Source organism: Erithacus rubecula, assembly GCF_903797595.1.
Source record: "Erithacus rubecula genome assembly, chromosome: 9".
In the NCBI taxonomy this organism is placed as follows: domain Eukaryota; kingdom Metazoa; phylum Chordata; class Aves; order Passeriformes; family Muscicapidae; genus Erithacus; species Erithacus rubecula.
In genome coordinates this window covers 21517817-21538153 of record NC_136660.1, presented here as the reverse complement: position 1 = coordinate 21538153, position 20337 = coordinate 21517817, and the positions used below count along the sequence as shown (strand labels likewise).

At 57.9% G+C, this 20337-nt stretch overlaps 2 protein-coding genes across 4 annotated transcripts; one reads left to right on the top strand and one right to left on the bottom strand.

Annotated features, from left to right (window-relative positions):
• Positions 1-35: 35 nt before the first annotated feature.
• MMS19 (MMS19 homolog, cytosolic iron-sulfur assembly component) lies at positions 36-15301 on the bottom strand. 3 transcript variants are annotated; one of them, XM_079312646.1, is made up of 31 exons: positions 15103-15299; positions 11443-11491; positions 10598-10698; positions 9034-9119; positions 8553-8627; positions 7921-7990; positions 7605-7733; positions 7332-7393; positions 6958-7044; positions 6588-6662; positions 6236-6313; positions 5796-5934; positions 5286-5440; positions 5039-5117; positions 4659-4784; positions 4286-4367; positions 3831-3928; positions 3342-3479; positions 2953-3108; positions 2607-2706; positions 2349-2451; positions 2166-2240; positions 1936-2062; positions 1754-1854; positions 1622-1678; positions 1326-1512; positions 1131-1213; positions 871-1035; positions 721-780; positions 494-594; positions 36-414 (listed from the first exon to the last, which is right to left on the bottom strand). In XM_079312646.1, exons 1-31 carry the CDS (start codon positions 15197-15199, stop codon positions 387-389), a joined length of 3069 nt encoding a protein of 1022 aa, XP_079168772.1. In that variant the 5' UTR covers positions 15200-15299; the 3' UTR covers positions 36-386. The 3 variants fall into 3 exon arrangements, with proteins under 3 accessions (XP_079168772.1, XP_079168771.1, XP_079168773.1); XM_079312645.1 differs by having other exon boundaries at positions 1622-1854; positions 15103-15301; XM_079312647.1 differs by lacking the exons at positions 7921-7990; positions 9034-9119; positions 10598-10698; positions 11443-11491; positions 15103-15299 and having other exon boundaries at positions 8553-8628.
• Positions 15259-20217, top strand: UBTD1 (ubiquitin domain containing 1). Its single transcript, XM_079312673.1, has 3 exons — positions 15259-15439; positions 18986-19213; positions 19436-20217. The coding sequence occupies exons 1-3, from the start codon at positions 15370-15372 to the stop codon at positions 19819-19821; spliced, it is 684 nt and encodes a 227-aa protein (XP_079168799.1). The 5' UTR covers positions 15259-15369; the 3' UTR covers positions 19822-20217.
• The last annotated feature ends 120 nt before the right edge of the window (positions 20218-20337 follow it).

Here is a 20337-nt window from a genome sequence, read left to right as displayed (position 1 = left end):
CTGAGGACCCAGCCTGAGCTGTATGGAGACCCTCAGAGCATTATCAAAACAGATATATTTATTCTTCTGGCACGTGGTTGTCACACACTACACATGTGTGCACAGACCTGTCCTCTCCACTCACACGTGGCAGGGGCTGTCCACCACTGGGGCTGCAGCAGAGGGTGGGCAAGCCGCAAGCAGCAGAGCTCCTTCCCTGCTGTGGGTGCTGGGAAGGGACTGCAGTGAGGGGTGCTGTCTGCTGGCCTGCCCGCTCCAGCCCTAGCACTCAGGGCAGTCCTGGGCTCCGAGGATCCAGAAGGTCCATGGCATTGGTGGGATGACTTGGTGGCTTAGCAAGGTGCTGGTCAGACTGTTGGTCAACAGAGGGAGGGGACACAGGGCACTCACCTGCCTGGGCTCCCAAGCAGGAACCTGCAGGGACAGAGATGGTGCTATCAGCCAGGTCCCCTGCACACTAGCACCCCCTCAGCAGCTACTTCCACAGACTCACCATTCTCCACGTGCTGCCACTGCTTCCTTCCGCACCAGCCTCTTTTTGTCATCCAAAGGCTTGGCCAGTGCCCGGATAACTCGGCCCTTGTATGGGAGCAGCTGTAGGACAGAAGGGGATCTTCATGAGAGAAATAAATGGATGCTGGCTGCTCCCCAGGAGGGTTTGGGACCCCCTTGCCCCTCTCCATGCAGGAGCAGGCAGCAGGGTGCTGCAGAAGCACTTACCACTGTTGTGGGCAGACTGGTGAGGGCATGGGCACAGCGCAAGGCGGCAATGCGAACAGCCTGGAACAGACAGGAATAAGGGCAGCACAAGGGGCAGGAGAGAGGGGGTGCATGGAGTGGAGGAAGGAAGGAGGGAAGGGGTGTACGCACCATAGTGGGGCTGGAGGTGAGGTTGAGGAACTTGGTGACCAGTGTATCGACATGCAGGCTCATGATCTGGGGAGCTTCGAGCAGCAATGGGTGGAGGCAGCTCAGTGTGGAGAGCTGTACTACACGATCTGAGCAGGACAAGGCTTCAAGGAGGAGGGAAAGCAGCTGCAGAGGGAGAACACAGGAGTCATGAGAAACCCCAAACCATGCACTCCACAATGTCACAGCTTACCCTGCCTGCCACCCAGGCTGGCTCTTACCGTGGGCAGCTCTGTCACCAGCACGGGTTTGGGGAGGTGGTTGAGTACATGGGACAAGCCCTTCAGGTAATTGGCCTTCACATCTGTGGAAAGCAGAGATGGTTACAAGCAGCCTGCAGGAGGAGGGGATGCTGGCTCAGGTCCCCTGGTTAAAGGCTTAGGAGTGGTGAGGCTGGGCTGCGGGTGGCCACTCACCGGGGCCAGCCCCATGGAAGCCTTGCACCAGCTTGGGGACGTTGTCGGTGAAGAAGCGCTGGCGGAACATGATGCGCACGTCAGCATGGCAGCCCTTGTGCAGCACGTCCGGGGACTCGGCCATGAGCAGGGAGAAGCCATCGGCTGCGGCAGGGCCGAGCTCTGTATCAGCCAACAGGCCCAGCAGCTGTGAGGGAGAGAGCCCTGAGACAGAGTCCTGCTGCTGGGGGTCCCCAGCCAGCCATGGGGGAGCAAAGCAGGTTTCTCAGACACCACCCAGTCCCATCACCACCTACCTTGTCTGTCAGGCAGGAGCTCAGAGGGTGGTAGCGCATCACCAAGGCTTTGGTCACCTGTGCAGGCAGAACAGTCAGTGCCTGGCTGGGTCCCCCAGCCCCCCTGCCCCACTCATCCAGGGCAGGCCTTACCCAGAGCAGCAATGTGAGTGCCTGCATTCGGTGGGGCCCTTCTGCAAGGCTGGCCTCCATCCTGTTCACTGCAAGCTGCAGGACTTCATCCAGCTGCTGCCCTGGGGATGGAAGGGACAAGCTGAGCCATTCCCCTGCCAGCAGTGGACAGGGATACCTGGCATCTGCTCCAGCCCCCTTACCTGCTGGGTGCTTGTTCACCAGCCCTGCAAAGCATTTGGCAGCTGTGGTGGCCGTGAAGGGACAGTTGCAGGAACAGCTCAATGCCAGCAGCTCCCGGAGCAGCCATTCCTGCTGAGGGATTGCCACCTGAAAGAGACACAGAATGTGTCTGTCCATGGAGCTTGGTGTGGACAGAGGCTGGAGGGTGCTTGGGCAGGGCTCCTCTCCACCCAGCTCCCCATCAACATACATCACGGGGCAAGGAGCAGACGAAGGCCATGAGGAGGGCAACCAGGCGTCTCTGTGCCTCCACACACTCCCCATCCTGCAAGGGAAGGACAGTGTCCATGTCATCACAGTCCCTGCTGCCAGCCTGTGTAACATTCTCATTCCCGGCCCATTCTGGTGTCCCAGCCCCAATCACCAAACATACCCTAAAAGGCTGGAAGGAGGAGGGAAAATTGTTTTGGGGTAGGAAGGAGACCTCTCCATCCAGAAAGAGGGGCACCACATGAGACACACTCTGGGCAGCCAGCCTAGGAGAAAAAAGACATTGTAATGAGTTTCTCTGGAAGGGTCACCAGAGACCTCCAAGGAGGAAAAGGGTCACCCTGTACAGGGGGGCAGGGGGCATGCAACCTGCTCCCTCCCCACTATGGAGCACCCAGCTTCTTGTCCCAGCTTCACTCACTCAGGGCTCAGGTGAGTGGTGGCAGCACTGATGACTGGGATCATGGCAGCCAGCACCTCTTCCTCCAGCAGCGCCTTGCCTGGCAGTGTATGCGTGCTCTCTGCAGGTAGTGGGAGGAATGGAACTCACTGGGGCCTGCTGTTCAGAGGCAGGAGGCAGGCATGGCCCCCTGAATTCACACCAGAGTGGGGCAGGGCTCTGGGACAGGGGCAGGGAGCAGTGCAGCTGACTCCTGAGAGCCATGGGTGCCAAAAGGCATCAGCAGTGGCACTGACTGCAGGATCAGGAACCCCTGAGAGCCCGGAGTTGCCTGCTCTCCCCTCTCCCACTCCAGCCCTGCACTTACCTGGCATGGCTGCCTGCACAGCCATGGCCAACAGGCACGGCACCACTGCCTGGTGGAAGTACCAGCAGCCCTCGGCATCCTGTTGGCACTGCAGGGCCACACGGTGCAGGCTCTGGCACACAGACACCATGTCTTGGGTGTTCCTGGCCTCGGTCCCTGCAGAGCACAGTCACCACTAAGTCAAACAGCCTCAACACCAGCCCCTCTTGATCTGCACCAGGACTCTGGGACAATGCAGCTCTTCTGACTCCCACTGCACCAGTGGGATTCACAGCCCACGTATGGGTCCCTTGTATTGCTGCCATTCCAGCTCTCTCCCAGCCATCACCAGTAACACGCAGTTCCTACCCAGTCATGCTCTGTGGAGCTGCCTGCAGCAGCTCCATTACCTTTCTGCACCTTCTGGAGATGCTGTAGCAGGACAGGGACAGTCTCCCTCACGATGCTGGTGTGGGTGGACACGGCTGCCAGGGCCTGCAGGCAGCGCTGCTGCAAGCAGTGGTGGTTGTGGTAGCTCTCCTCCCGCTCTGAAGAGGAAACACACCTCAGAGGGGGACCTGGGGACACCCCACCCAAGGGCAGTCAGGCCCAGACCCTGCCAGGGTGGATAGGGTGAAACAGCACAGCAAACCCAGCCCATGCCAGGCTCAAGGCACTCTGCCTGCTCTGCACTGGGCAGCTCCTTCCCACAAGGGTGATCCTGGCCACACATACAGGCTGGCTACCAGACCAAGCACAGCCTTCTCTGTGCATTGGGAACCCCCCAAGGACAGCCACCAACCTACACTATGTAACACAGCCCCACTGCCTGGCAGGAGCCCAGTGGTGTAGGAAAGGTTTGATCCCAAAACCAGTCACCACTTCTTTCCCAGGCCTACCTGACTGCAGCTCCTCTTCAAGCCTGGGTACCATGCATTCAGAGAAAACCTTTGGGTAGGTGGGAGCCAGGGACCCAGCTGCTTCCATTGCTGCTTCACTGCCAGGGGGAAAGAGAGTGGATGAGGTGATGCAAGGACTGCAAATCCAGGGCTGCTTGTACACCAGCTGCATAGACCTGGCCAGAAGGTGTCTCCAGAATCCCATTTCTCAACAACTTGCCTTTTTCACCCTTCAGATAGGCAGAGCAGAGCCCTCTGCTTTGATAGGCTCAGAGTTTCTTATTTCCAACCCATTAACTGTCTGGTTTATCCCACATAGTCTTCTTGTTCAGAGAACTAGAAGGCACAAGTTCCTGTGCCTTCCCTCAGACTACAGCCCCTCTCTGCAGCACAGCCAGACTTTGTTCCTCCTCCCAGAGCATAGGTAATTGCCATGATGCCAGCCCACCCCTCACCTGCTCTGGGAATCCTCTTCATGCAGAGCAAGACGGATTAAGTGATCCACAACCAGCTCCAGATCAGAAGAAGACAGGAAACCTAGAACAACATCCATAGAGGAATCCTACCCTTGGCCAAAGGCAAAGATGCTGGTGTTCTGGACAGGGTCCTTCCTCATCATCCAGGCCAGCAGAAATACAGCAGCACACCACATACCAGAGATACAAGGTGCCCAGCACAAACAGGCAAGAGAGAGACCAAATGTCCCTGGAGCTCATTGCCTGGGTAGAACATGCCATTACAGGCAGTAGACAAGAATGTCCCAGTAGCCACCATGTCTCTCAGAAGAGAGTGACACTTTCTCTGTCTCAACGGAAAAAAGGCACCAACCTTGCAGGGAGCCCAGGACAGTCAGTGCCTTGATCCCAACCAGCTGCAGCTGCACACTGGGATCCAGCAGCGCCGAGAACACCACAGAGCAAACTGGGGCTTGGAGCGATAGCAGAGTGCTCTCATCTGGAGAGAGGAGCATGGAATCACTGCCTGCATCTGCCTGTCATCACACAGCCACCATCATGGCACTTGACAGACCCTTTCTGGGGTGCTGCATTTAATACCAAATCATGCAGGGTCCCAGGACATGGCAGGGACTCACACATGCAGCCACACTGGCCAGTGAGTTCTCCTTGTCTGTCAGCATACAGGAAAGTGAGGTCAGAGCCAGCAGCCCTTGGGACACAGATGCCTCCAGAGGGACCAGCCACCCTCACCTTCTTCCACATGTCCCCACTTCTGCTGCAACTCCAGGAAGCCTAGCAGCATTTCCAGGATTGTCCTCCTCTGGCTGCTCTGCAGGGACACAAAGGTGTAACCCAAATGACTGTCACTGCTGGGACAGAGCTGCACCTCAGCCCAGCACTTTGAGGCCACAGGATGCCCAAGGAGTCTCTACCCACAGCCAGGGAAGGACATCCTCTTATCCACCCTGCTGCCCCCTGCCCTGTGGGTGCCCCTCACCTGCGTGTGCTTGGTGTACTGCTCCAGCAGCAGGGGCAGGACGCTGCGGGTGATGCGGTGGTAGGTGCGGAGGGAGGCACCCGCTGCTGCCTGCAAGAGTTTGGCACTGGGCCACACCAGCTTCATGTCGGGCTCGCACAGATGGTGCCTGCAATCTGAGATAGGCTGGGCGTCAGCTGCACCTGCGCACAGCTCCTCTGCCTCGCGTGCGGGGACACAGCCGATAGCGGGGCTGCGACGTGCTGCCAGGGTGCAGCTCTGAGCTGCAGCACAGCCTCCCCAGCTGAGCAGCTTCCCACAGCTCCAAGCACACAGAGAGTGCAGTTCCAGCAGAGATGGAAGCAGCTCAATCCCCTCGTCATCCCTTCCTGCAGCCAATTACCTTGGAGAAGCCAAAAGTTGCTGTGAGGACTAGAAAGAGAAGAGGCTTGAAAGAGAAGAAGAAGGCAGATCTCTGCCTAGGAGGATGCTTTCAGGCCTGGCTGCATGGGGCAGGTCTCTGTTAGCTACCTTGCAGGATGCTGCTGAGGAAGGAATCCAGCAGATCCTCAGAATCAGAGCTGAGCACGGAGCGGGAGAGGCAGGCAGAGAGAGCATGCAGTGCAGCCAGGCATTCCGTCTCAATCTTCTCACTCGCTGTCTGGAACACCTGGAGGAAAGGCCATAGGAGGAGCTGAACTCCATGCTGATCACAACTGCAGGCTTCAGGCTCCCAGTGCAGGCTGAAGGGCTCAGGCTCCTGCCTCATTTCCCATGTGATTTGAACATGCAGCATGGCACACTCAAACCACATGGACATGCTGACAGGGTTGGCCGGTCCCCTGCACTTCTCAGCTGGGGCAGCCCAATGTCACAGGTGCAGGCTGCTGGGAGATATGGTACCCACCCAGTCTGTTTGAGAACTCCTGCACAGCAGAAGCCCAGCCATGATGGAGCCCTGCAGTACTCACCTCTCTGCGCAGGGATGACCAGAGGCTGGGAAGGAATTCCTGCAGCTCCTTCTGCCCATAGATAGCACAGCAGGCAGTCTGCAAGAGGGAGCCAGGAAAAAGCATCACAGAGAAGCCAGTATCAGGAGGACACAGTGCCAGGACACTGCCCATCCTGGCAAGCCCATGCTGAGCTACAAAAATCACTCAAGAAAAACTGGAAAAAGTGATGCAGACCAAACCAGGACTCTGGAAATTGTGGCTCTGCAAGGGAGAGTCTCTGGTTGGCAGGAAGAAGGGTTCAGAGGTGGCTAGCAGCTGCCACTGCCACAGATCAGCTGTAGGCTGAAGGGAATAGGGGATCTCTCCTTACCAGAGTCTGCAGCGAGTCAAGCTTGGCACTCTGCAATTCTGAGTCCAACTTCTCAATAAGCAGAGGGAGAAGGAACTGTAGAGAGAAGCACTTTAATTCAGCCCTTCCCTTGCACCACCTTGTCCATGGCCCTGCAAGGCTGCAAGTTCAGCCTCTGTCAGGAGAGCAGAGGTGAAGCAGTAGCAGCAATAGGCAGCCCCTTCCCAGGGTGTCAGTCAGCACCCTCACCATGACCAGCCCCAGCAGGAGACAGGGCTGCCCAAGTGGAAGCTCCTGGTCCCAGGTGTTCCCATCCCACAGAGTCACAGCAGGAGCTGCCTGTGAAAGGCAGCCTGTGCTCAGGCTCAAGAATCCCCAAGGAGCTTCGTACCTCAGCAAATTGGCACGTGGAGGCCAGTACAGCCCGGAGGCTTAGGATCAGGTCTTCTCTCTGGATTCCATGAGGATCATTGGGGGGCTGGAAAGGAAGCAGAGAGGAAGTCAGCCAACAGTCAGGAAACATCCCAACCCAGCCACCAGCCAAGGCTGCATCACTTCATCTCCAGCAAGGCAGCAGCAGTTCCAGTCACTGCAGCTAGCTTGGCACCAGCCTGTCAGCTTGAGTACCACAGCTCACAGCTGAACACTGCCCAGCCAAGACCCTTGGCCACCCTCTCATCCCATTCCCTGGAGGGGACATAACCCCCTAAGAAAACACCAGAAAGAAATAAAGAATAGGTTGTGGCACATAGCAGACTCACTCACTGGAGTAAAATCAACAGGGAAGTAGCAGGATGTAACTTCAAACAGCTCCTCCACAAAGGGACCTGCAGACAGAAGACAGAGGGGGTGAGCAAAGACATTGGGCAAAAAAGGCACAGCAACTATGTTTAGCACCCACAACAGGGTAGCTCTGCAGCTTTTAAAGCATGTTAGGGATCACCCCAGGCCTGGTCAGACCCTAGATCTATCCCTCCAAAGGCTCAAAGAAAAGGGATATGTCTCCCAGCCAGCTCTGCATGGCAGGTTTAGGCTCACCCAGGGCATAGTCCTTGGCAATGAGATCACGCACAATCTGGAAGGCCACCAGCAGATTGCGGGGATCCTTCTCCCCATCCATGACCTGGATGAAGCCAAAGGTGAAGTTGGCACCCAGGCCTTTCAGCTCTGCAGAAAGGAGAGTGAGCAGGTGCAGGACGTCAGACCTCACAACATGGCATTAAATCAGCTAGGTTTCCCCAGCCCCACAGTCCTTTTGCAGGTCTCCCAGGAAGAGCCACAGAGCCTTTGCAGAAGGTGAGTCATTTTCCCAGCCTCAACAATCCCAGAGTGGCTCTGGCATCTGCCCCCTCACCTTCCTCCCTGGTGCTCATGAAGTTGGTGATGATGCTGTAGACTGTGTGGCGGTCCAGCTGCATCAAGGACTGAAGAGAGGAGCAGACAAATCAAAACCATCCTCTACACATGGCAGCACAACTACACACTACACCATAGGTAGCATATGCCCTTGAGGGAGAGAGCAGGACCCCCAGCAGCTCAGCTGCTGCCTCCTGGCAGAGATCCCATTTATCACATGCAAAGTGTGCACATGCCTATGCAATGGCACATGAATATGATTGTGTCCCATCACTGCATGAATGCATTGTCAGTCACACCAGAGCCACGCATGCTGCCCAAGGCACTGCCAGCAAAAACAATCTTAAATGTGAGGACACCTGGACTGGGGACACTTAAACACAGCCTGGAGAATGGAACAAAAGGAAATAACTCCCCTAGGGCTGAAAAAAGAGAGGACAAGGGCCAAACACGATTCTTGGCTGCTGTCTATCTCTCACAGTCCCTCTTGCAGTGACCCAAGCTGTCTCTAAGCTCTGCAGAAGCACTGCACTGTGCTGAAGGTGGCCAGTCCTCAGGGCAGGCAGGCCAACCCCAGACACACAGGGAGCAGAGATCAAGGACAGGAGGACAGGAAATCACATTGCTCACCTGCACGTGTACCTCTTGGAAGATGGCTTTGAGCACAGACACTGCTAGCCCTGGGGACAGCACTTCACACATGCTCTGGGGACAGGAAAAGCAAGAATAGAATACCATGATGGCAGTCCCATAACAGACTTCCTGCAGCAGCTGCCTGCAGGATCCTCTCCCACAACAGGGAGAGCTCAACACCACCTCCTCAGACAAACCAGGACAAGATGCCCATCATCTGTGCTGCTCCCCAGTGTGGCCAAGGAATCCTTGCCCCAGTACCAACACAGAGCAGCAAATCAAGGCAGTTTCCTATCCCCAGTTCCTCCACAAGAGCACAAGAGCAGGAGAAGAGAGGAGACAGGGCAATGTTGCCAGATGGGTTGGCAGCCCAGCTGGGCACTGCTCAACACACCGCTCCAACCCATACCAGGTGTTGCAGCTCCCTAACATTGCTCTGGAATGCAGCCCAGCACTGTGGCTGGGGGTGCGAGCTCACCAGTGCTCGGAGTCCCTGGAGCACCGAGGGAATCACCAGGTGATGATCTTGCAGCCGGCTCTCATAGAACAGGACCAGATGCAGCACTGTCAGAAACAGACACCAGTGTGTGTTAGCCCTAGGAAACGTAGCTCATGGGTGCTGGCCCCAGCTCAACCACAAGATGATGGATTAAGAGTGAGCATATCTTGCACTGGTGAATGGGACAAACTGCTGCTGTTGGGTGCACCCACCTGGCTCCAACACCTTTAGCCTCTCCTCGTATGCAGCCCATGCCTAACTGCAGCAGGGCAGCAGCCGCCTCTGGCTGCTGCAGAACTGCTGGAGCTACTCAAGAGGCATTTGCCCTGGCCTGTCCAGACATGTGGACGCAGACACCAGCAGCAGAGTGGCAGTCTGCTCAGTGGAGGCTGGAGGATGTTATGGGGTGGGGCACAGGGCTGGGGCAGGAGTTCTGGCTTCCTCAAACTTGGCTCCACAACACGTTCCTAGCCCCTGAGTCACGGCCACGGGCGCCTGCACACCCCAGCCCTGGGGAGTGGTAGCAGGAAGCAGACTGGAAGAGCCGGCTAGCAGCATCCTGTGCCCACAGCTGCTGCAGAAAGTCAGGCCCCAGAAGGCAGCCTGACGCAGCACTTGAGAAATTAACTGCGTGAGCAGGGACACGAGGCTCTAACACAGCTCACTCCCCTTGCTCAGATGCCCTGAGTCTCTTTTCTCCTTCAAGTATCCCCACTGAACCTCTCTACTTCTGGCTGCCCCTCCAGAGCACCCCAGTTCCCATCAGTCATCACACCTGACTCCAACTACTGCAGTAGATAAGGTTCTATGCACAGCTGCTCTCAGCCCTGCCTGGCTCCAGTCAAAGAGAGCCAAATTTCAAGGACTAAGCATCTTTTACTTCCATCTTCCACCTTACTTACTAGCTAGGACCGCTGTCTAGCCAGGCTGCTGGCGTAAGTTCAGCTTCCCATCTGCAAGGTCCCCAAGCCAAAGCTTGTTAGCACTGACTGGCTTTCCCTGCTGCCAGCCAGCTGCTATGGGGCATTTAACAGAGGCAGACCTTCTCCTTGCTTCCATGAACCGGGCATCTTCCCCTTCCCACTCTGGTCCCCCACTCCATTCTCATCCTTATGCTGATCTCCCCTCCTCCCCAGGCCTCAGGGTTCCTACTGAGTAAACCTAGTCAGGGTGCAGGGCTGCAGCGTGACTTGTGTGTGAAGGACAGTCTTCCTGCTCTGAATCATCACCCAAGGATTCTGACATTCAGATGCATCCCTAACACATCCCACGTGGCACTTAGCACACCTGGGTGCCTGTGCAACACCCACTGTCAGAGGCCCCAGCTGTCCAGGGATTTGGTGTGTTCAGTGTCCTGAATTGTGTGGTGAGGTTGGCAAAAAGGCTGCAGTGTAAAGCCTCATGCCCTCCTTGGACTTTGACTCTTAGAGACATGTACAAAGTTGTCACAGTGTTAATCAATCCTTTTGCCAACTGCAGGACAGAAACTTTAATGGCACAGGCTTTGTCCCCAGCCAGACACAAGGGGCAGAAAAGCCCTTACCTTCCTTCTCCTGGAGCAGGGAGTAGCACTGGAGCAGGACTTGTGACAACAGCTGGATGCCACGCCCTCGTGTCCGAGGATCTGTGTTCTCCAGAGAAAACCTAGGCCAAGAGGGGAGAAAGCCCAAGATGCCTGTTGTGAGCAGGTACATCCAAGCAGGAAGCCTGTCCTGAGCAGGCACATTACAAACACAAAGAGGTGTTGCTCTGTGGGCCCAGTCATGCCTGACTTGCTGGGAGAGTGGAAACAGACTCCTTTCCCCGTGTCTGTGCTGCACGTGTGCACTCAGCCCCAGAACCATGCAGAAAGAAATCCAAGTTCTCAAGTCAGACCAAAGAAATTGCTCTTGCACCATGTTTCCAACGTCACAAGTGTCAAAAAGGGTAAAGCCTCTTACAGGGAGGCAAACCCAGCCCCCAACTTGAGAGAAATGAGCCTAGGCCATGACAGTTCGGAGACAAAAGCAGAAGCTGAGTGCCAGCCAACTTGTGACATGGTGCTGTGCAGCTCTGTGCTCAGGCAGCTCCTTCTGGGGACAGCCTCAACTGAAAAGTGCCCTGCAGCTTGCTGCCTGCCACAACATCTCTCCTCTGTCCTGGGAGAGCATAAAGAGCTGCTCTGGCCTTGCTCCTTCCCAAGGAGTTCCCACAACCGGAGAGGGCAAAGCACTGCTCAAGCCCCATGCTGCGAGCAGACAACATCCTGCCCACTGCAATGTGTCATCCAGTGCTGAAACTGAAGTTCATCCTGGATGAACATCCTTGCTCTTCTAAGTATGCCTCCCTGTGGGAATGTCCCCTGCAAGGCCCTTACCCGATGTATAACTTGCATCAAGCTTTTCTTACCCCAGGGCTTCCACAAGCTGCAGCACTGTCCACCTTCCATCTTTCACCCCTGTAAAAAGGACAAAAAGAGAGTGAACCAGAGAGATCATGCAGCATGTTACTGGACATGGATGTTGAGAAGCATCCCAGCACTGCAGTGGGAAAGGCTGGTTGGTGCTGACTCCTCACTAAGCACCAAGGGAGCCATGTACACTTAACTGATGGAGCTGCCTCCAGCCCAGCCTGCAAACACCCCTGAGACTGACAGCTGAGAGGAGACAGCCAAGGAGACTTGCCTGCACTTTGCCTCACCCTCTCCCTGCAGCATGGCTGTATGTGTGGCTCCTAAGAGAAGCCTTGCTGTGCTCCACTTCACTGAGATACTAAAACCCCCTTCTCTAATGTGAGCATGCTTGAGGAGACAGAGGGCAGCCCTCCAGGTGCTTCCTGAGGGAAAACTGGCTGAACAAGCAGCACAGACACTAGTGATCAGTCAGCTGCCCACCTTGGCTCCATCACCTCCATGCTGTGCTGAGCAAGAACTGCACAAACTTCTTCCAAGATGGAGGGCAGGGAGAAAAGCAGTTTTGTGGTCAGAGGAAGATAAATACTGTGATTCCTGGAGTCTATTTCCAATTCTGACTCAGATTCCTTGCCAGGTTGCCTCATTCACCTCCTGCCTCTGTATTCCTGCAACTTGACTGGGGGAAGAGTCACTCCTCAGAAGGCTTTGGTAAGGACCTGCTTGCTGCACCTTACAAGAATCTTGACAAAGGGCAGGTTCCATTCCTGCCACCCATTGCCAGTGTGGCACCTCCCCAGAAGGAAAGCTCTGTGTATGCCCTCTGCTCACATATGGGGTGGCAGGCAAGGCACTGCCTTACCTTCAGACCTCTAACCTGCAGCTCAGGTGTCAAGTGACATTGCTGGAAAACAAGCAGCACCCCTCACTCTCTGCCTGGACAAAACAGCATTCCTCCACAAAACAAAACCAAATCACCTGGCAATCAGTGAGACTCACAGTCTTTGCCCAGGGGCACTTCTGGGCACTCTGGAGCGACCTGCTCACCTCTCCGCCCTGCTGAACCTACACGACTGACAGGGCACTCACCCTCTCAGAAGCCCAAAGGTTTCATTAAGGGCTTTCCCAGGCCTTGCTCCAACTAATATCTTCTGCTGTTGCAAGCATTTACTGTCTCTTCCTAAGCAGTTAATTCCAGTATTAAGACACACTGTTCATCATAGAGCTGTCTCTAGGGATGGGATGACAGTGTTTTCTGACAGCATGTTCTGACAGCAGGCAGTCCTGACTCCAGAGACAGAGCTTTCAATCCTGCCTGGCAGAGCAGGGAGAGGGAGCCTGAACAGATAAGGGAGCTGCATGGAAAAAGAACCCAGCAGATCTCAGAATTGACAAGCACAAACTGAACAGGGGGTGCCCTCAGAGACAACCATAATGTGCTGGCAAAATTTTTTGCAGAATAACAACAGTGAAACAGCAAGCAGATGCTGTGCACCAGCCAAAGCAGAGTGGGCTGCAGAGAGAGCCTGGATGGCCCCTCCACACCCAGCACCCAAGTATCTCGATCTGCAAGCTCATGAAAAGCCATTGTGCCTCTGCATCATCACAGGAAAAGGCTGAGACAAACACCATCTCTGTGGCCAGGTGCTCTGCCTCTCTGTGTCTGCAGAGACCAAAAGCAGCTCTACACAAAGCCTCTGGTTCCCTACTCAAAAAGAAACAGCTGCAGTGTGATGGACAAACCACAGTCAGATACTGATACTCCCTGTAATCAGCAGCAGAGAGGTCAGCAGCTCCTTTGCTCAGCTCAGCCAGGGAGCTCCCTCTGTTCTCTGGGACCCAGGTGTGACCAGCTTCACCTCCCATGGTGTGGCCATCCCTCCCTGGCACAGTCTGCGAGCGTGGCGTGCTTGTGGCCAGCACTGCACAGGCCACAGCATGAGCACCAGCACAACTAATTGGACCTGCCTCATCAGCATGGCAGGCACAGTGGTGAGCCCCTGAAACTGCTGCCTCCACATCTGGCAGCAGCACATAAGCCCTAAGGTCAATTAGGCACTTTGAATCCCTTTACCAGGAGCGGCTGCCTTGCTATTCTGGGATTCCTGAAGTTCCCAGAGACTCAAGAGAAGCAAGCCATTCACCCTGTGCTGGACTGCTACTTTGAACCAACCTGCTCTCTTTCCTGACAGGTCTGTCCCCCTTTCAGTGTCCTTCTAGGTATTAAGTCACTTCTGGAGCCTTCCATTCTTGTTTCCCTCACACCCTCAAAGTGTGAGCACAATGTGCACTGGGAATGTGCAATGGATTCTGTAGTAGCAGTATCTTTCTCTCCCCATTTTTTAAGGAAGATGAATTCAGCCTCCTCCTGCCACTCACTGATCCATGCAGCCCAACCTGCCTGTGACAGCACCAAGGCCTTTCTGCCACTTGCCAAGTTACACTCATTTTAGTCCGCAGCAACAAACTGGGGAAGCAAAATGTATTTGTTACAGCAATTGCACAATGGCCATGAGGTTAGAAAATACCTCCCCTTTTGCTCAAGGATACACAGTGCAATTTAATCCTTTCTGCTGTGTGGTTCTGTATGAGGTCAGAGGGGCTCAAGGACACTTGCCAGGCCCGCTGTTTGTGAAGGTGGGTTTGTCACAGGAACCACAGGGCTGAAAAGAGCTGGGGGAAGCAATTCTCTTTGTATGTCTTCCAAGAGACAAAGCTGTCTCCAGGCACTTTTGTAACATGGCATCAGGTGACAACAGCAGTTGTAAGGTTATCCTTCCCCATGTCTATCTGAAATGTCAGAGACTGTGCAACCCTTCAGCAACATCTTGAATGTCACATAGTTTAGTGAATTCATCCAAATTACTTTGGTGGTTTTTTCACTCTGTGTTACATGGGCCATCGGTTTACCTTTGTGTTTTGCCAACTCGTTTCATCATCAAAACACTGAAGAGCAGTCCACAAGCCATCAGGCCTTGGGAAAGCTCTATAAGCTACCCATCTGTGTAATGTAACATATAGAGATATATACATATACAGATATACAGATAGCCCTTCTCAGCTCTCTGAGCTCCCGAAACATGCTAAAGCCACTGCCTACAAATACCGAAATAACACCTTATCCATAGAAGGTCACATTCCTGAAGCTGTAACTTCCCTAATACAACAAAGTCACTCAACTGCCGTTCCAAGGAGAAGAATAAATTATCGGACAAAAGCAAACGCCTCAAGCCCTGCTAGGAAAGAGGGAGAAACCACAGTGGGGTACTCTGCACGGTCCCTCAGCAAGGCCATAAGCTCTCTTCCCACTGTCGACTTCTCTGCCAGCCACACCTGCGTCGCTGCTGGAGCCCCTCAGGTCGCGGCTGTCCCACTGCTACCGCACACCGCCCGGAGCTGCAGGCGCTACAGGACCCTACCCATTCCCACGCGCCGTGCCTGCCCTGCACGGCAGCCTCACAACCCACAGACACGCTCCGTCCTGCGCCTCCACACCCCACCCAGCCCAGCCCAGCCCAGCCCCGCAGCCCCACGCTTCCTCCCAAACCCCTCCCCACATCGCCACGACCCGCCCGTGCCCGTGCCCACGCCTGGCCCAGCCGAGCCCACGCCTGGCCTGGCCTGGCCCGGCCCCGCCCCGCCCCGCCCCCGCGCGGTACCTGCCGCCACCTCGGCGGCGCGGCCGTCCTGCTGCCCGGACACGAAGTCCCGGACGGAGGCGGCGAGAGCCTCCCCCACGGCCCCGGCCGCCGCCATGACACCCGCGCGCAGGGCCGCGGCCCGGCCCCCCGCCCCGCCTGCGCGTGCGCGGGGGCGGTGCCGGCGGTCACGTGCGGTCCGGGGGGCGGGGCGGCCCCGCGCGCACGGGCGGGCGCAGCGCGCGGCCGGCGCGGCCCCGATGCCGAGCGCCGCCGGTCGGCCCCGCCATGGGCGGCTGCGTGGGGCGGCAGCGCCGGGAGCGGCCCGCCGCCGGCGGCAACACCCGCAAGCGAGCAGGTGAGCGGGGATCGTCCGGCTGGGCACCACCGCGGTCGCGGGCACTGTGGCGGGGGGGGATCCCGTATCTCCGTGGGGGTGGCGCGGGAGGAACATGGCACCGGAGGGGCGCAGTCCGCCACGGGACAGCTCCCCTCTCGCACAGCCCCAGGAGCCGCTCTGTGTCCTGGGGGCTCCCGGAGCCCGGGGATCCCGGTTCGGTGCGCGGCGTCGGGGGCGGACAGGAACCGTGGCTCCCGTCCCGGCGCCCCGAGGTTTTGCGGGGTCAGGGCTGGGGTCCGCAGCGCATCCCGCCGAGCCCTGCTAGTTCCCGGCTTCTCCCGGGAAGCGCTGTCCTGAGAGGACTGCAGGGTGCCGGATGCCCCCGGTCTGGGCTGGGCAGCGTCCCCCCGCACGGTGCGTCCTGCGGACGGCAGGGTGCTGCCTGCTCGGGGTCGGTGCTGTCCCGTACACCGGGCGGCTGCCGGCGGGCGCGACCCTGTTCCCGCTGTCCCGGGGCTTCGGGAGCGCGGTAGGGCAGGGAGCGGCTGCCCGGTCCGGAGAGCAGCGGGGGCGCAGTGGGGCCGGTGCAGCCCCGCGGCCCCCGGAGTTACCGGCAGCCGAACAGCCGGGTGCCGTGAGGCGCTTCCCCGTGCTGCCGTGCCGGAGGGCTCCGGAGGCCGCGGGGACGGGCTCGGTGGACTTTCGGCGGAGAAGCCGTGGGCTGGTAGGATGAATCACGCCTTTCCCTTGCCGGTGCCGTCGCAGCCGGTAATTACCGTGTTTATGGCAGAGCGGCAGTGGGCGGCGGGAGAGGAGGGGCAGGAAGCGTGTGCCCGGGACGGGACGCCCCGGCCCTCGCCTGCAGCTGGGATGAGGGAGGGAGGGAGGGAGGGAAGGGCATTTTCCGTGGGTGCCCGCTGCTCCGGCAGCGCGTGCGGGGGGCCGGGGCTGCTGGGCCGGGCTGTGCCCGTGCCGGTGCCTTGGGCAGCGCCCCCGCCGCGCGGGGCTCCAGCTGACTGCTCCCTCTGCTTGGTGGGATGTAGGGCCGTTGCCTTGTAGCTCTGGCTGTGACCGGGCATGGGGTCAGATCCCAACATCAGGGTCTGTGTGATCCCCTCCCGTGCTAGGCAGCAGCTGACTGCAGAGCCTGTGCCTCCATCTCCTGAGATGGGTCATGGTCCCTTCCTGGGATACTGCTGACAGTTCGTGCTGCCACTTTCTTGCAGTATGTCCCTTCCTGGGAGAGAAGGGCTATCCCTTATACCATGACACTGGTGCCACCAGCCCATGGGAACTGCTCAGCAGGTGCTGGAGGATGAAACAAGGCTACAGCTGCCCTCACCAGCAGTATGGGGACACTGCCCTGGGCCAGCAGGTTCCAGTACATGAGGACCTACCATCAGTGAGAGGGGGGCTCTTCCTGCCCACGTGTGCTGCCACAGGGGCCCTGCTAAGCAGCCCACCTGGCTGGGGCTCACAGGACCCCTCGTGGATCCTGCTAGCACTCCTAGCAGCAGGTGACAGCACTGTCCCTGGGGTGGTCAGCTTACTGCAGCAGGAGCTAGGGATGCCCATGGCACACAGCATCCCAACCCTGCCTGGCTCAGGAGTGGACCAGCCAGCACTGCTGGAAGCAGTGCTGTGTGCCATCTGGCTGACATCTTCTCTAGGGCCTCCAGGACCTGTCAGCTGGAGCTGCCTAAGGCTCCTGCAGGCAGGGAGCAAGCCCAGGGCAGGAAAGCCTTTGGGTCACATCCTCCTGCCTGGGGGTTCCTCATCCAGGCACCGTGGGGGGCTGAGCCACGGGCAGGGTGCTGCAGGCACAGGGCAGGAGGCAGCACGCTGCAAGCCAGATCCTGTTGGCTCGAGTCTGGGCACAGTGAGCGGATGGACCTGTCTGGTGGTGCTGCCGTGGAGAGTTGCACAAGGGGCCAGGAATAGAGCAGCAGGAGGTGATTAGAAGGTGCAGGCCCGGCTGGGCGGTAGCAATAAATAGATGAGGCTTAAGCCCCTGCCTACCTGTGTAAGGCTGCTGGGCATGCCTGTACACACGAGGCAGCCACAGCCAACCCCCACGGCTCCAATCCTGCTGCCTCTCCTGACCCAGCTTCTTCCCTTTGCTGCAAGCAGAGCTGGGGGAATGGTGCTGCCTTGGAGTGCTGGCCAGGCATCCTGGCTGTGAGGACATGTGCCCCAGCCTGGTAGCCACAGCAGCATAGGGACATGATCTCAGACATGTCCTTCAGGCTGGCTGTGGACACTTCGCCACTGCCCTCCTGGGGCAGGTGTTGCCTCTGACCTTGCTGTGTCCTGTGGTGCTGCAAATCCCTCTGGCCCAGCACCGTGACTGCTGAATCGGCAGCACTGGCTGCAGCCAGCTGCCCTTGCTCCTCCAGGGATGTGGGCAGGATGCTGCCTGCCAGGGATGCTCTGTGCCCAGCACTGGGGTACCTGAGCACTTGTGCCCCTTTGGGACCCCTGAGGTGGGTGCTTGCTATGAAGCAGACACTGTGCTGGCCTCAATGATCTTGGGTAGGGTGAGCAGGGCTGGTACAATCAAAAAGGTCGTGTAGTGCCTTGTGTCACCACACACTTGCTTGGGAGCAGCTGCCTGGGGAACTTGGCCCAGACCACAGCTAGCAGTAGTGGCTGTCTCCAGTGGCTAGGGTGTGTGGCATCACCTTGCCTGGTAGGTCACTGTGTGGGCACAGGCATCTTCCTGCCCAGCTGGAGCCTCACTTTCCCCTCTTCCTGTCCCCACAGGAGGGGTGTTGCCTGGCCAGCTCAGGGAGAGGGGTGACAGGAAGGAGCTGTTATCATTCATTGTCCTCAGCTCAGCTGGGAGTGACAACTCCTTCCTGCCCCACATGTCCGGGCTGGCCGTGGGGCCAATGTGACAAGCTTGTTCCCACAGGGCCACTGCCCAGTGTAGTGAGGTCATGGTGATCTGGGACTGGCATTGGGGTGGCTCAGATCCCTGGTCAGTGCTGGCTCCTGACGGTCTATGGGAATGTGGCTAGGGCCTGTTTTGTGGAGAGCCAGGCTCAGTTCCCTGGGGCAGCTGCAGTCTGGCAGCGATGCCCTCTGTCCCCCTGATGCTGGAGACACTGTGTGCCTGCTGTCTTGCCTGCAGCTGTCATCCTCGGGTGGCAGAGGGGACGGTGAAGTCCTGACCCCCCTTTGCTGCCACTCAGCCTCTGTAATCTTCTCGTTCCGACTCACCAGCTTATTTCCTGGCTAATTCCCCAACCTATAAATACTGCTCTGCCTCAAAGGGCCCTGAGGCCCTGTGACCACCCTATGGGGCAGCAACTGGTCCCTCAAACAAGGAAGCAAGAACCCTTGCCCCCTCTGAGGGCAAAGAGTGTCACTTAGGGGAACAATTGCTGTGGGGCCAGTGGGATCTTGGGTCGGGTTAGCTTTAGCCCAACTTCCCCTGGCTACATTGGGGGCTGTTCTTTACTGGATTGGATGATTCCTATCATGAGGAGTCACTCTATGGAGAGGTGAGGGGGCTCAGGACAGGGGAAACCCTGTCCTTTGGCTGAATATCCCCCTCTGCAGGCCGCAATGAGCCCCTGAAGAAGGAGTGTCCCAAGTGGAAGAGTGACTACCCCATGACGGACGGGCAGCTGCGCAGCAAGCGGGATGAGTTTTGGGACACGGCACCCGCCTTTGAAGGCCGCAAGGAGATCTGGGATGCCCTGAAGGCAGCTGCCTATGCTGTAGAAGCCAATGACCACAGCCTGGCCCAGGCCATCCTTGATGGAGCCAGCATCACCCTGCCCCATGGTGAGGGTCAGCACTGGGGGTTTGGGTGGGGTGTGTGCTGAGTCCCCCATCTGTGTGCATGGAGGTCCCAGGCTGGAGAAAAAAGGGGCTCTCTGCCATCCAGAGCTGAGCCCAGCCAAGCGGAGTAAGGCAGGCTGTGCCATGCTGCCTGGGCTGGCCCTGTCCCCATTTGGGTGGCCCACAGGGATGCCCACCCTTAGCATCTTATCCTGCTGTCCCCAGGGTCCCTGACGGAGTGCTATGATGAGCTGGGTAACCGGTACCAGCTGCCCGTCTACTGCCTGGCACCGCCCGTGAACCTGATCCTGGAGCGGAGCGAGGAGGAGGCGGCGGAGCCGGCGGAGCCTCTGCCCAGCGCCCGGCGGGAGTTCACCCTCAAGGTGCGCCTCTCCACCGGCAAGGACCTGCGGCTCAGCGCCAGCATGAGCGACACCATCGGGCAGCTGAAGAAGCAGCTGCAGGCTCAGGAGGGCATTGACCTGGCCTGGCAGCGGTGGTTCTTCTCGGGCAAGCTGCTCACTGACCGCACACGACTGCAGGAGACCAAGATCCAGAAGGATTTTGTCGTGCAAGTGATTGTCAACCAGCCCCTTCCACCCAGGAACTGAGCCACCCCCTACTGGTTGAGGGGAGAGGGCAGGGGGCTGGGGGACAGTGGCACCTCTGGGGACTCCCTGTGCTGTGCTCCGGCCCATCCGGAGCTTCTGCTGCTCCCCCTGGAGGCTGCTCCCCACACTGGTGACCCCAAGGAAGGTCTGCGTGGGGCTGTGCCACCACGGTGGCTCCCCTTGGCTGGAGACACGGGCAGGCGCCGTGTTTGCCGAAGGAGGTTCGAGACCAAATGTCTCTGGGGCTCCTCTGCCAGGCTGTGCCGGCAGGGAGAGGCTGTGACCCACTGGGTACTGGCTTCCCCCGGCCAGGAGACCCCTGGGGTGCTGGGCTGGGTGGAGATGTCTCCCCTCTGTACATAGTCTGTATTTATCAATAAAGCCTTTTCATCCTTCCTCTTGCCTTGGAGACAGGCTGGAGGGGGCTGTAGCCCATAGCCGTGGGAGGTCCCTTGCCTGTCCTGTATCTGCTTCTGTGTCAGAATGGGCACAGGGTGGTCAAGGGTAGCCTGGACA